This window comes from Marmota flaviventris, chromosome 4 (assembly GCF_047511675.1).
Source record: "Marmota flaviventris isolate mMarFla1 chromosome 4, mMarFla1.hap1, whole genome shotgun sequence".
Taxonomy (NCBI): domain Eukaryota; kingdom Metazoa; phylum Chordata; class Mammalia; order Rodentia; family Sciuridae; genus Marmota; species Marmota flaviventris.
In genome coordinates, this window is record NC_092501.1 from 125675594 (window position 1) to 125690888 (window position 15295).

The 15295-nt window shown below is 42.9% G+C and overlaps 1 protein-coding gene and 1 non-coding gene across 2 annotated transcripts; both read right to left on the minus strand.

Annotated features, from left to right (window-relative positions):
* Positions 1-10098: 10098 nt before the first annotated feature.
* Positions 10099-13858, minus strand: Tpt1 (tumor protein, translationally-controlled 1). Its single transcript, XM_027928784.2, has 6 exons — positions 13712-13858; positions 13367-13440; positions 12636-12826; positions 12213-12318; positions 11502-11618; positions 10099-10632 (listed from the first exon to the last, which is right to left on the minus strand). The coding sequence occupies exons 1-6, from the start codon at positions 13737-13739 to the stop codon at positions 10630-10632; spliced, it is 519 nt and encodes a 172-aa protein (XP_027784585.1). The 5' UTR covers positions 13740-13858; the 3' UTR covers positions 10099-10629.
* LOC114087512 (small nucleolar RNA SNORA31) lies at positions 10700-10829 on the minus strand. The gene has a single exon (XR_003581845.1). It is a non-coding gene; the product is annotated as a small nucleolar RNA SNORA31 (small nucleolar RNA).
* Positions 13859-15295: the final 1437 nt, after the last annotated feature.

Consider the following 15295-nt stretch of genomic DNA (forward strand, 5'->3'; position numbering starts at 1 on the left):
ACTAGAAAATCTTCTTCTGAGGTGTTTCAAGTTTTCTTCCAGAAATTTTCTTTGTGTTTCTTTCTGGAGACATTCTATGCAGAGACTGGTCAATTAGTTTTTTCTTTTCTTTTCAACATACTATTCTGCTCTTCGCCTTTTTACATAAAAATGCACATTATTTCATTTACTAGATAAAGAGCACTTCATTCTTATAACTGTATCTCTGTGTGTGTGTACCTGTATGTGTGTGTACGTGTATGTGTGTGTGTGTGTGTGTGTGTGTGTGTGTGGTCCTGGAGATTGAATTCCAGGGGTGCTCTATCACTAAGATACACCTCCAACCCTTTTTATTTTTATTTTGAGGCAGGATCTCACTAAGTTGCTGAGGTTGGCCTCGAACCTGTGATCTTTCTGCCTCAGACTTTGGAGGTCTGGGATTATAGGTGTGTGCCATCATACCCAGAATTACATTGAATATTTCAATTTATACAGTATCATAATTTATCAAACAGCCTTCTGTTGATAAGTACTTATTTCAATCTTTGCTATCCTAAATAGTACTTCAAAGAAATTCTTTCTATGACACACCAATTCTTTGGCAGTGATATTCTCAGAAACCCAAGAACTGTGTCAATGGCTATGCCCCCTACATTGGTTCCACCCTCTCACACTCTCCACTCCTATGTCTGGGAGGGCTTGTTTCCCTGAAGCCTCTGCAAACAGAGGGGTAGCCAAATGTCTTATCTTTGCCCATTGGTAGGTGAGATACAGTATCAGAGGGTGATTTTAATTTGTATTTCTTGTATTATGAGTGAGGCTGAGTATTTTTCCATATATTTATCAAGTACTTATAGGTCCTGTTCTGAGAACTCTCTGAATATACCCCTTGCCCATTTTTCTACAGGTTTCTGGTCTTTTTTCTTATTGATTTATAGTGCTTGGAGATAATCCTCCATGGATCTATCATGTTCTTGCATGGTGAAGGCCTTATTTTAGGAAAAGGACATATTTTAATACAAATAGTCTTAGAAGTTGGAGATTTAGAGGTGTAACTTCTCAGAGGGATCTCAGGGTCATAAACCCAGAATCACCTTCCCTGTCTGCTCCAGAGATTAGTTTACAATCCAGGGTAATGAGTAATGTCCCCATTCAGGGGAACAGCTATGCTAGCAGCTTTATAGAAGCTCAGGGTCTCCTAATTTGGGGGCATGTGCAGTGGCATCTGACCATCACATGACCCTTGGGGGATGGGGCATAGGAACCAATGCAAGATGTTGCTGTCTGCTATTTTAGCATGAGTAATAAACCGTCTATATCTTTGACCCAGATGTCTATGTCTTTGGTTGGAATATGTTGAAACCATGGTAAGCTCATTTGTTAGTTTGCAAATAGGGTCAAATCTCAGCTCCTTTATAGTTTCTGACAATGTGTAGAAACTCCTCTGTAATAAGGATTGCAAAGAATTTCACCTATATTTTTAAAAGTCATAGCAGATAGTTCTGAAGTAAGGCCAGGGATGAGACAAAGACGCTGCATCCTTCAAGATTCAGCCAAATGCCACATCTCCCACTAAGCAGTTGTGTGTTGGACCTAACTTTGGAATCTTGAGTAGGATTAAAAAAAATCTATTATGCAATAGAAAATGCAAAGAGCATTAAAATTAACCAGACACTGAAAGGAAAGCTAAACATTTACAAACATTAAATGCTTTGAAAAATAGTCATTTCACAATTAAGATAGCAGAGAAGCATTTCACATTATCCTGAGATGAAGTACCCTAACCTAAACTCCACTATGGCTAAGGGCTCATGAGGAAAGCCTTCAGAGAGACTAACAAATGAGCTTACCATGGTTTCAACCCTGTGGTTCCTCAGGTCAACACATCGTCTGATTATCCACTTTATCTATATTTAATGATTGCCCTTGAGAGATCTGGAGCAAGCCAGGTGCAGTGGTGCACATCTGCAGTCCCAGAGACTTGGGAGGCTGAGGCAGGAGGATCACTTGTTCAAGGCTAGCCTCAAAAACTTAGTGAGATATTGTCTCAAAATAGCCTAAAAAGACAGGAGCAATCTAGGGAGAAATACAGTCCAAAGCATGTTGGGGACCCATGAAGCTCATTATTTGCTCCCCAGTAAATCCCAGCTGAATGCTAGCTGTGCTCTACTGGTCAAGAAGGAAGACTAAGAAAACCCCATCCCTATTTTCAGGAGTAGTGAAAAAGAGAGGGAATTCAGTGATTTCCATTGAGGAGAGAAGGGCTCATATCACTTGTTTGTGAGTGTTAAGTAGGATAGTTAAAAGAACTTGGGGGTGTGGTGGTGCATGCATATAATCCCAGAGACTCAGGAGGTTGAGGCAGGAGGATTGTAGGTTCAAGACCAGCCTCAGTAACTTATCAAGACCCTAAGCAACTTAGTGAGACCCTATCTGTGGGGAGCAGTGACTTGGATCAGGATCTCTGACTGTCTCAAAGCAGAAGCCTGCACTTGTGCTGGGAACTTCTTGTGCAAAAGTTCGGGTCAAGTTCAGCCCAGTTGCTATGGTGATGCCCTGCTTAAAGAGGTTCTGTGAAAGTCAGGAGACTGCCAGTCTTGACCCTGAGTTCAGACACCAGCTGCCAGGGGTAGAGAATTATGAGTGCAAAAAGATAATTATAATTGGCTATGATTCTTCAACCTTCAATCCTGCATGCTTTGAAGAAACTTCCTCCCAGAAAACCCTTTTGATGGTAAAACCTATATATAAACATGCTGAGCTAGCTCTGGATCATTGTTGCTCCATCAGAGGACAGTGTCCCTCCTGGTCCCCTCTCTCTCTCTCTCTCTCTCTCTCTCTCTCTCTCTCTCTCTCTCTCTCTCATCTCCTATCACCCACTGCCAGTTTCTAAACCAATGGTGATGCAGGTTGTGGCACCTGTATCAAAATTAAAAATTTTAACAAAATGGGCTGGGAACGTAGCTCTGTGGTAAAGCATCCCTGTGTTCAACCCCCAGTGCAAAAAAAAAAAAAATGTATAAACTCTTCCAAGTTGAAGTGGTACTAGGCATGGTAGGGAATGCCTGTAATCTCAGTGACTCAGGAGGCTGAGGCAAGAGGATCCTGAGTTCAAAACCAGCCTCAGCACTTTAGTGAGGACCTAAGTAACTTATCAAGACCCTTTCTCAAGATAAAAAATTAAAAGGAGTGGGGTTGTGGCTTAATGCTTAAGCACCCCTGAGTTCAATCCCTGGTACAAAATGAAACAAAACAAAATATGAAGTGACCCACCCTTGAAGGCTGGGTAGAAAAGAATAAGAATTTTTCAGGAGAGGGGAAAGTTCAAGGGGCAAATCAGGGTCAGAACATTTGTGTTTCACCTGGCAGCTGAGGATGAATGGGAGGGGAGCAGGTAAGGCTGAACAGGCAGCAAGTGGCCCAATTAGGAAGGACTTTGAACAGAATTTCATCATAGGTTTATATGGAAGGAAATAGTTTCTTAACAACTTCAAAAAAACTTTTCACTTATACCTTACCAAGTCCTATACCTAGTTACAAAGTAGACATTCAATGCTCAGTGCCCAGCTGGAAATTTAGGTACATCCTTTTGATAATAACCCCTGTCGAGATGGTCATTCCATCAAATGGGTCATTTCTGCTCTGTGTGCTCAGGAGTATTAGCCATGATTTTTTTTTAGACACAGGGGGTTGAACCCAATGGTGCTCTGCCATTGAGCTATACCCAGCCCTTTTTATCTTTTGAGACAGGGTCTCACAACATTGCTGAGGTTGGGCTTGAACCTGCTATCCTTCTGCCTGAACCTCCCAAGTAGTTGGGATTTAGGCCTGTACCATTGCTCTTGACTGGAACCTTAGCTATGATTTAGAAAAAGAAATATTTGTCTGGGATATCAGTCTCAATTATTCTCATATTTCTCTGTTGGAGAAGAGCCAAATGTATATATTCAAAGCTTTTATCTGCATTTTTAATTTATTAGATTAAATCACATTCATTGGTCAACGTCCTGTTATTCAAAGAACTTCACTGTCAACAAGTTATCTCTGCCTCTCCTCTTCCCTTGCTTCACCTGCCACTAATTACCGACCTTCAACAGAATATACACATACCTCTCTCATCTACCCAGGCACGCATCTGGGACTGGTTACACAATCTGTGGGGCCCAGTGCAAAATAAAAAATACAGCATCCTCTTATTAAGAATTGCAAAATGGCTGGGCACAGTGGCACATGCCTAAATTCCCAGTGGCTCAGGAGGCTGAGGCAGAAGGATCGCAAGTTCAAAGCCAGCTTCAGCAATTTACTGAGGCCCTAAGCAACTCAGGTGAGACCCTGTCTCAAATAAAATATAAAAAGGACTGAGGATGTGCCACAGTGGTCAAACGGCCTGGGTTCGATCCCCAGTATATATATAAAAAAAAGTTAACACAGGCAGGAGATTGACTGGAGGGTAATAAAAAGTGGCTTGAGATAAAAGCAGATTGAGGGATTAGAAGAGAAGAATTATCCAGCAAAATTTTCATAGGATCTTTGATAGTGGAAGCTAATCAGTAGTTGAACGATTTGCACAACTCACACACCCAATTTATATAGGGTTTAGTGAATGCCTAGAAAAATGAGCCTCCATGTTGCTCTTGGGATGCTAATGGTGGATTTCAGAACATGTTACCCCAAAATATGTCATCTTGGCGTTTGAAAAACACAGAAGCAGCAGGAAGACACCCCTCCTTTCCCTTTCGTCCTTCTTCCTTAAAACAGATCATAATACTCTCATTTGAGAGGTGCCCTTCATATTCCCAGAGCAAAGGAACATCAGTATCTCTGAAGACACAGGGACACTGAGGGAATCTGAACAAACAGGCCTTGCTAAGTTCCCCGCCCCCATCTGTTTCCATTAGTTCACACCCCTGCGTCCACTCTTCAGCAACCCTAAGCATAAAAAGATTAAATTATATTCTTAAAAAAAAAACAAAACCAACCCCCAAAACCCAAGCATAAACATAGGCAAGTTTACCTGTTTCTTTGGGTCTTCATTTCTTCATGGAAGCTCCTGTGTCATGTAAAACTTACATTAAAAAAAATAGTACATGCTTTTCTCTGGTTAATGTGTCCTTTGTTAGAGGGGCCTCAGCCTTGAGCCTAGTGATGGTAAGGAAAGAGCTTTCCTCCACCAGAGGAAGTCTGTGCAGCTCTCACACCCCCAGTCCCCCGCTCCTGGTCTATTGAGCCGAGTGGAACAGGTTGCACGTTACTTAACCACATTTCAGAGGCTTAGTCACTTTCACTTTTAATAGATGCTAGCAGTTGGTGTTACCGTTCTACCAATCCCATGGCAGTCACCCAGCCCATGTTCCACCTGACAAAATTCACTGCTGTGAATTCCCCTCGAGTTTATACACCAGGGGAGGCTTCAGAAGAAAGGTGTGCTAGGATCGCGATGGAGAAAGGTTATAATGCATCACACCAGCCTCTGAGTTGACTTAGCTTCCCATTTTATACTCACCATCTGTTGACACATTGTTCCACCTCAGTGAGGTAGTCAAAAAAGGTATCTGTGAAACAGGAGGATTGCAAGTTCAAAGCCGGCCTCAGCAACTTAGCAAGGTCCTAAGCAATTCAGTGAGACCCTGTCTCAAAATATAATACAAAAAAGGGCTGGGGCGTGGTGCAGTGGAGCACGCCTATAATCCCAACTGCTCAAAAGGCTGAGGCAGGAAGATTGCAAGTTCAAAGCCAGCCTCAGCAATGGTGAGACATTAAGCAACTCAGTGAGACCCTGTCTCTAAACAAAATACAGAACAGGGCTGGGGATGTGGCTCACTGGTCAAGTGCCCCTGAGTTAATTTCCAGTAACCACCCCTGCCCCCAAAAAAGGGGGGCTGGGATGTGGCTCAGTGATTAAGCACCCCTGGATTCAATCCCTGGTACAAAAAAAAAAGGTGTCTCTTTTCTTTCTAATTTCATGCACAGTACTTTTTCTTTTTAACCAGCCATCTTTTTCCCCAGGTTGAATATTAATTCAAGTATTTGCTTACACGATAAAGGAAAACCCCAAAATCAATGTATTCAAGGAAAGGGACATTACAAGTATTGCTCTGTTTTGAGTTGTGGTCCAGAAAATACCATCTTTCTCTGCAAATTTCCAAATCTCTTCCAGCTAGAGAATGGCAGACTATGCACTGGATAGAATAATTTCATAACCCTATGCTCTCAATGAGGCCATGTACAAGTTGCATTTGATAATAAACTATGATTTATCTGTCACCTTTACACATGAGGACAATCACCACATACATAACTAGATTTCTAGTATCCAAATGAATGTCAGAACCAAAGGCTGTCTAGTAGCGCTACAGGACTATTTTCTAAAATACTTTACTAAGGTACCGGGTTGTAGCTCAGTGGTAAGAGTGTATGCTTAGCATGTGAGAAGCCCTGGGCTCCCCACAGCCCCAGCAAAAAAACAAACACAGAAACTAGAAAAATTGTACTTTAAAGGTTGAATATGAACTGTCTCTGTATGTTTTCTCCCAGTCAGGCGACTCCTCCAGTGAGTTACCCAATGTCTTAATTTTCATTTTGTCTGTAACTTGTTACTTGCACAAGAAAAAACATTGCACATTGTTTTCTATCTGTGCTCTCTGCTTAACCTCTAAGCTCATAAAAGAGCAGAATGAAGACTTCAACGGACACCGAGTGTATCACAGGAGGAAGAAAGGCAGTAATTGAGGGAAACATTGACAAGTTACTTTGGAAAGAATTTTCCTCTAGGCTCCAATTTAATATTTTTCTCATTGAACTGTATCACCCCTGTTATTGCCATCTATCCTAGCTGGTGACCTATGCTGGGTTCACAAATCTGACTGTTCCAATAACTTAAGAAATGGCAAAGAAAGCACGCAAACACACAGAAGTACCTTTTCAAAATCCAGGATGGCTCTCCGACCTTAGGGGTCCATGGAAAGAGAGAGCTACTGGAATTCTTTATTTCTTATATAGGGGACACACACACGGGGAAGTTCCATGGAACATTCTATCCCAAAAAGGGCAAAGGGGTAGGATTACAAAGGAACAGGTGGGTGTAACTCAATCCCACAGGGTGATGCCTACTCTTGGAGCCACGCCTCATTATCCAAGTGGAGGTAAAGCCCAAGTTATTGCAGGGCGCAATAATTGTTCTGTATCTCTTGCTCAGGACTTAAGGGTGTGTATTTCCAGAGTGACTCCCGATACCCTGCCAGAACCACATCCACACCAGAGCTTCTCATGGCCCAGCATATAGAATTGCAAGTGGCAACCTCCAGGCACAATGATATGAAATCATGTATAACAGGAGGAATTCATGGCCTACAGTCTCTCAAAAACAAACAAACAAAACCAACCAACCAACCAACCCAAAACCCTGAATATCCTCTTAGTTAAAAACATGCACCTGCAGTACTCCAAGATCTATTTTGGACTGCTGACTTACATATGGTTGGTTGTATATCATTGCCGCCATGGCCAAGAAATGGACTTGGAGGAATTCCGTGGATAAATATAAACTGTCAACATGATTTTTAACTTATCTGCACAGTCCAATAATCTAGCTTATTGAGGTGGCTCTCACAGCAGTTAAGCTTTATTCAGTAGAAGGTATACAGGATTTCTACTTCTTTATGTTGAACAATTCAAGAACTTCTTGAAATAATGATTATTAAATGTTTCCAAAAATATCAAGTTACACCCTCAGTTCTTATGGGCAAAGTCTCCAGAAATACATGCTAATTGCCACGAAGCTGGAGCTCTTTGGGGGTGGGGGGTAGATTTGTGCCCATTAGCAGGCTGTTAACTGTATACTTCTACCATAGGATCGAGGATCATGTAGTAGTGACCTACTGTTGTAAATCACCAATCACTATGATACCAATGAATTCAAATCCACCTGAGTTTAGTTCCATTTTACTCAGAGTATAGACTACCAGACAAGGTAACTCCACTTTACATGTGAGCACACTGTATACACTCAAAGGATATACATGTATATCCATGTGTTCATTTTTTCAAGTTAATTGAGGTTCATTGCTGTTCTTCTCGCAATCTTGTGTCATCATTACTGTTCACGTTGTAGCGAATTATTGAATACACTGTAGTTCAGAATGGTAACAATACGAATCTAGCAATTCAACTAAATTTTGAGAAAAATTTCTAATGATTCAAATGAGTCATTCACATATCTTTTGCTTAAAGCAGATGTAATAACAAGCACACAATTGTATTATGACATTTCATGAGCCATGTGCTGCCTGTGAATGTGTTTTTGGAGCCCATGTTAATGAGGCTTTCTTCCCCACTACTGAAATCCAACAGTTGTCACTCATTTTGCTCAATCCATTCATTAAATTCATTCTCACCTCTCACCTCACACATTAGCACAGCTTACTACCTCTACCTTCATTTCCAACCATCTCTACTACTACTGCTGTCATCTCTTGCCTAGAAATATTGCATTAAATGCATAATTGCTCTATACTTTTTACCCTGCTCCCCAGGAACCAAAGTGATCTTTGAAAATTTAAGTCTTATAACTCTTCTGTTCAAAGCAGCACTGTGGTTTTCCTGCACGCCTTGGTCTTTCCCCATATGCAATCATACTTCTTTACTTCAACTCTTTCCTTTCACCTTCTTGGGTCAGCACAGTGGCCATCTTGTTCCCAGAACACATTAAGCACATTTCAGACTGTGAATGTGTTCTTTTGCCTGGATGGTCTGCTCACCTCTCCCCACATACGAATGTGACCTTCTTTCCACATTATAAAGTCCTTCTCTAGACACTATAAAAATCCTTCTATATTCATTTATTTTCCATACACACAACAAAACCCTTGGCCATGGGCCAATAAAAACCTGCCTGTACCAAACTTAGTGTCAAACAAAATGACATGTACTTCTGATGCGTTCAGGAAGCAATATATCACTTATTCATCTCAAAATGTCTTAACCTGACTCTAGAATAACCAAAGACCCCCCACCCCCCAAAAAGGGATAGTATTTAAACAACTACCTGGACTCTTCACGTGGATGGGGGGGGGTATACCTATAAAGATTAACAAGGGACAACTAAGGAATTTTTGAGATGTTGGGGCAGGAAAACCTGTTCACCTCCCCAACAAAGCCTTTACTATTTCACTTTCCCAGCTCACCTATCAGACTTCACTTTAGATGTTCCCTTAAAACCCTTACCCCTCTGCCAGATTGTCCTGGTCTTAACAGAATTGATCACTGCCTAAATACTTTTTAATTACAATGTTTCAGACAGTAATGGCCTAAATAAGGCTGGTACTTTTTCCCTTTGATTTCATGTCAGAGCCAGAATGCTTAAATTAACTGGAGACTCCAGTGTTTGGGTCTGCTTTCCATCACCAGGGGGCACTATTAACCTATTAGCCTTAAGTTCAGGATCACATTCTTTGAAGTTATATGGCAAATTCCATAGTCTGATCTTTGAACTCACATGTCCAAATGGAGTCAATGAAATCACTGGTCTTTTTTATGTTTAACCTTTTAAAGGTATAATAAACCAAGCAAAATATTCCATTTGTTATAAGAATTTTCCATGTTTTCCCTCTCAATCTTGGTTGCCAAAGTGCAGTCATTTTTTCCTTCTCACCTAATAGAGAAAACCTTAGCAGCAGACCTTAATTGCTCCAGGTCTGTCAGATGCCTATTCATATCCATTCCAAAGCACACAGCTTTTCTGGATATTTCTCCTCTGGCCACCAGCTATTCCTTTCTTTCAAAGGAGGGACTGGTGTACTTCATAAAGGGACCTGGGTTTTAAGGACTTGAAAGGTCCAACCATCACATTCAACTGCTTTTTCCATTTTACAAACTACAGTCAAGCCATACATTATTAAAGTGTCCCAAAAAACTGGACACAAAATTCAATTTCATATCCCATAAGGTATTCTTTTGACACCCCCCCCCCCAACATTTAAAGATATAACCACCACCTAGAGCTGTACAGGTAGAAGAATGAGCCCCCTTTGCCAACCCCTGTTCTAGCAACCAGGGAATTGGCAATTCATTCCAGGTAACTTGATTCTACTGATGTTAAAATAAGCTCAGACAATACATTGCTTCCAACTGAGTTAGTGTCTCTTTATTCTTTTGGTAACCTCTTCCAGGGTTAACTACTTCCGTTGTAGGTGATGCAATGTGTAAGTTCCACACTTCAAATGTTGGCACTGTTATGAGCATGGTCTTTCCCTTTATTACAAGTCAGAATTAAAACCTTGATTCTTGTTTTTTAGATTCCAGTTGCAGAAGTAGTTTTCACTGCAGGAGTTATCTGAAGACAGTCAGCTTTCTAATGGTGGCCTACAATCAGGCTCTAGCTTCTCCAGGAACACTACAGGTTGGATTTAGTTTAAACATGTATTAAACTAAGAGAACTTCTCTCAAGTGAGTTTAAATGCACTTTATTTTTAGACAACCTACATGACATGTTTTCTTAAAAAACAATGCCTCCACTCCAAATAAATCACGGTCAAAATAAATGTGCTCAAGATGACATCAGTTCCATTTGTCTTAAGTCCTGGTGTTGTGTGGATGACAAGCAGCAGCCAGTTATGATGACAGATGATAGGTCCAAAGTAACTGCCAAATTTGTTACTGTAAAAATAAAGTAAGATCACATTAACACCTTTTCCAATAAAGAGTACCAACTTTTCTAAACTACAGCTGTATTCCCCAATTCAATCTGGACTGCCACACAGACAGACAGAAAGCGCAGGGATTATTTTCTTTTGCATCCTAGTGCAAACCAAAAGAACAACAGCAAATTGTTCAAGGTCTATCAGTGGATGCAGAACATCCTTACCCAATTGGAGGTAGCACATTTTCCAGAAAAAATCTTATTATGCATCAAGTCCAATTTGCAGTATTATACCACCAAAAAGCTCAAATGGAGTATGAATGGTCAACCATCTTGTACGGTCCCTAATTTTAGGCCACTGGTGCCATTTATTTCGCTCATATCCTCTACTTAATTTATAGGAAGCCCTGAAGCTAGGACAATGTCTGTTTCCATACAGCCTCTTTGCAGGAAGTTCCTTGCACAGCAAACATGCACTTATTTTTACTAAATGATCTTCTTAGCAGTCAGTTCTAGCTACTTACTAGAATATAATGTCTCAGACTTTCAATGATCAATTGCTAATTAGCAGTAAACCAGAGTGCCACTCATGCATGTGTGACAATAGAAGAAATGGAAGTCATATCTAATGGGGAAGGTCAACATAGTGTTGTCTCTGAATCATCTACACTGTTTTCTGTAGATAACCAAGATTCTAGGCCTTTATACCACAAGAATCTATTACATGTGAAATACAATCCTCTCTAGCTCCCCAAAGAAAAACAAACTAAATCCCATGTTTTAAAAGTACTGTTGTAGAATCCACTCTGTCAAGAAACACTTAGAATCATACCTAAAATCTCTATTTTCACAAATTACTGATTTCAAACCACTTTCTCATACTTACACATTTCTCCATTTCTAAACCATCCTTAAAGAAAATCATATATGGGGTCACACCATCCTCACGGTAGTCCAGGAGAGCGACCATGCCATCTGGATTCATGTTTTCACCAATAAAGAACTTGGGAAACAAATACCCAGAATTAGACCACCATATATGAATGTATTATATCAAAGCAAACCTATTACACCACACACACAAAAAAAAATCAAGCAATTCCAGCAAGTAAAAGCTCTGATGCCTAAAAGCAGTGCTCATTATTCACAAACATCAGTTCACTTGATTAAAGCACTAATAAATCAAAATAGTGCAGACCAATCCTGGAACACTTTAGGCTTTCTAGGAACTTTTACTTTATCAAGCCCACATGAAATTCCAACTAACCTGCATGCCTCAGTAGTCAGGCTGACAATGATTTAAAGTATATCAAATGGAATTACAAGTTAGTTAAAAAAATTTAAAGCCAGTTTGTGATGTGTGTTGTTTTAAAATTACATCTTAGAGGTCAAGGGAAGTCACTGAAGTTTTCCAATAACAGGTCCAACAAGCTCAGATGCATCCAAAAGCCAGTGTCATAGACACTGGAATTTGAGTCTATGTATCAATGTATTTAAATGATTCAAACAACAATTACTATAGGAAGATTAAAAACTTACCTTCTGTTTTTGCAGCTAAACAGTACACCCATTTGATTCAAATAATGAAAGTATTTACCTGGTAATTTTTAAAATTAGCAAGGATGTGCTTGATTTGTTCTGCAGCCCCTGTCATAAAAGGTTTTACTCTCTCTGGTCTCTGTTCTTCAAGTTTGCCTTTGATTCTACAACAGTATCATTAAATGATTGTTAAAATATAAAAAATTTTTAAAGTAACAAGTACAAGCAACAAAGAATTCTGCAACACTAGGCCTAGCTTTCAATAAGCAAAATAATAGCACAATTAAGATATTACTACTTTACAGAAGGAATCTTTCAAGAAATGTCATGCTCGCAGTAGTTTACAGAAAGCAACCACCCTTGTCAGTGAGCTTTTCAACAAAGTATCAGGCCTTTCATAAGAACTTAAAATAAGCGATCTACTACCAAAAAACTTAAAATAAGCGATCCCAGACTTTGGCTGGGTGTTAAGATCACTTACGATTTCATGTAATCTTTGATGTACTTCTTGTATGCTTCTTTTGTGAAGCTGGTTTCCTGCAAGTGATGGTTCATGACAATATCAACACCAGTGATTACTGTGCTTTCGGTACCTTCGCCCTCGGGTCCTTCAGCGGAGGCATTTCCACCAATGAGCGAGTCATCAATGTTACCCTCGGTCCTACTGACCATCTGCATTAGAATAAGTAGTTCAGTTACAAAAATGGGGGAAAACATTCCAAAATAACTCCTATGCCAGCAGTTTATGCTTTCTCAAATACTCTTAATTTTTGTTGGAAACCACAAAAGCACCATTTTTGGGGGGGAAGAAATGTCGGTTTCTCAAAACTGTTTAACAGAAACTAATTGCCTGTTTACCAGAAAGAAAATGGGTTCACTATAAGCATGTGGCACGCGTTTTCAGTTGTGGGCTCCTGGGTTGCCACTGGTTAAGTGATGATAGGGCAAATGTTTAAGACTCTGGGGCTCCTAAATCAGAGACAACATGTCCCGGAAGGCCCTGAAGGAGGATGGGCGCCGAGGCGGCGGACCTATTTCCAGGCTCAGCTCCGCCTCCACTTTTCTAGAAAAACCCGAGCCCGGAAAGAGCCGACTCCTCCGCCAGGAGGGGGCGGAGAGGATTGCACAACCTCGGGCGGGGGAGTCGCGGAAACCCGAGCCCGCCCGCCAGGCTCTGCCTCCCCCGCGCGGCCGGCCGGCGGACCGACTCACCTTGCCCTCCACCTCCAGGCAGAGCCCGTCCGCGATCTCCCGGATCTTGTAAATGTCGGAGAACATCTCATCATCTGTTCGGGAACAGGGAATCACTCATCACGGTGCGCCGGCACCAAGGCCTGGAGCCGGCTCCGCCATTTCCCGCGCCGGGCAGGCGCACGCGGCCCCCTGCCCCGCCCCAGCGCTCGAGACCCGGGCGCTTCCCCGGCACCGATCCCTCCTCGCCCCCGGAAAGGTAGCCGGCGTCCCTGGACCCAGGACGGCGGCGGTGTCCGCCTTCTCCGCTCCCACCCGCACCCCAGTTCCTCCTGGGCCAGTAAGGGTAGTGCAGTCAGGACTCACGGCTGATGAGGTCCCGGTAGATAATCATGATGGCGACTGGAGGGAGACGGCGGCAGCGCTAGCTTAGCAGGAGCCCGGAGCTCGGAGCGAGCGCGGTGCAGCCGGAGCGGCGCTCGGGGGGAGGGGGGAGCGGGCGGAAAAGGCCGACTCAGCCGCTCCCCAACCTCATATAGAGGGCACGTCCCTCTACGTCATCGCCCGCTGCGCCTCCGGAAGCGCCGCAAGCGGTGACGTGGCACGCAGAGCCGCGCGGGGGTGGGGCTACGGCTCGGTCCCAAGAGGGAAGGCGAGCATCCGGGAACTTGTCGCGGAGACATAATATCGCGTTGGGCTGGGTGCGTGAGGTGGGGCGGGAGGAGCGCGCGGGGGAGGGGAGTTGGAAGGGCTCCAGGGCGCTCCCGGGCCGGGGTGGGGCACAGCTGGGGAGGCGGGGCGTGATGGCCCTACCCCGCGGGGCAGCCCCTGGAGGTGCTGAGCCTGGGTGGGGCCTAGATGACGTCTCAGGCTTCCGCCCCACGCCTAGTGCTGCTCACCGCTGGCACCTTCCCTTCTCTGCCCCCCCCTCCCTGGGAGCAAAAATGTCAGCTGATGTAGGGGGATTTCTGGTGCGGAGGGCTAGGACCTCGGCGGAGCTGTCTACGAGGTGGAGGGCGGGGCGCGCGGCCTGTCTGGCTTTTCAGATCTCCGAGAGCCTCAGAGAAGTTTTCAGCGGCTTTCCAGCTGGACTTATCCACGTTTTTGTGGGGGCAGAGCTGAGTCTGGTGGTGGGACCCGGACAGGCCGTCCACCTCAGCCCCCGGGGGAATTGAGGCGGGCGCGGGGCCTGGGGCTGAGGGACCTGGTGAGGAAGGAAGGTGTCATAGGCGTTTACACGGATTTTTTTCTCTCTTTCATTTGGCCCCAGATTTGAAAATTTTTCATCTATCTGTGGCGGACAGCTAAAGACATCTTTTCTGTCTTGCACCTGGGCTTGAAGACCTGGGCTTGAATTATGTGCTTTTGTTTGAAAAAAAGGGATATATTGTCACATTTAAGATGAAGTGTAAATTTTATATCCGGTGCCACAAAGTTACCAAACAAAAATAAGGAATTTCCCACTTGCCCACGTGTTACTTGAAGGACTTTAGACCCAGTTACTAAGTACAAAAACAACAACAATACAAACCCAAAACACACCTTTTTAGGTATGGTCTTTGTATATACCTGGATGAAACTTGAGGGCTTATTCCATTACCCCTCTATTTTTGTGCTCTACCGTATTCCTGGCACTGGAATTTCCACAGAAATGGAATGATTGCGACTGTGAACAGATTAGATCCAGATTGTAGAAATTCTCATTCTGGTGAGTCAAAGAAGCAGGCAATTATTATACATTAATAATTTTTCATAAACGCAGACATTCATCAGAATAAGAGAGCAAGCCTGTAAAAGAACAGGACATAGGACAGTATTGGGATGATGAAGTCAAAGTGGCAGTCATCTAAGAAATGGGATCCTCACCCAGTGTGGAGGCACATGTCTGTAATCCCAGCAGCTGGGGAGGCTAAGGGAGGAAGATCTTAGCAATTTAGCGACTTAGCAACT

Coding starts and splice junctions, on each gene's coding strand:
- Tpt1 (XM_027928784.2), bottom strand. CDS start 13,739: ATGATTATCTACCGGGACCTCATCAGCC. Junction 13,441..13,711: donor CTACCGGGACCTCATCAGCC/GTGAGTCCTGAC, acceptor GTTCCCGAACAG/ATGATGAGATGTTCTCCGAC. Junction 11,619..12,212: donor CTAATTTTAAAAATTACCAG/GTAAATACTTTC, acceptor TTGTTTCCCAAG/TTCTTTATTGGTGAAAACAT.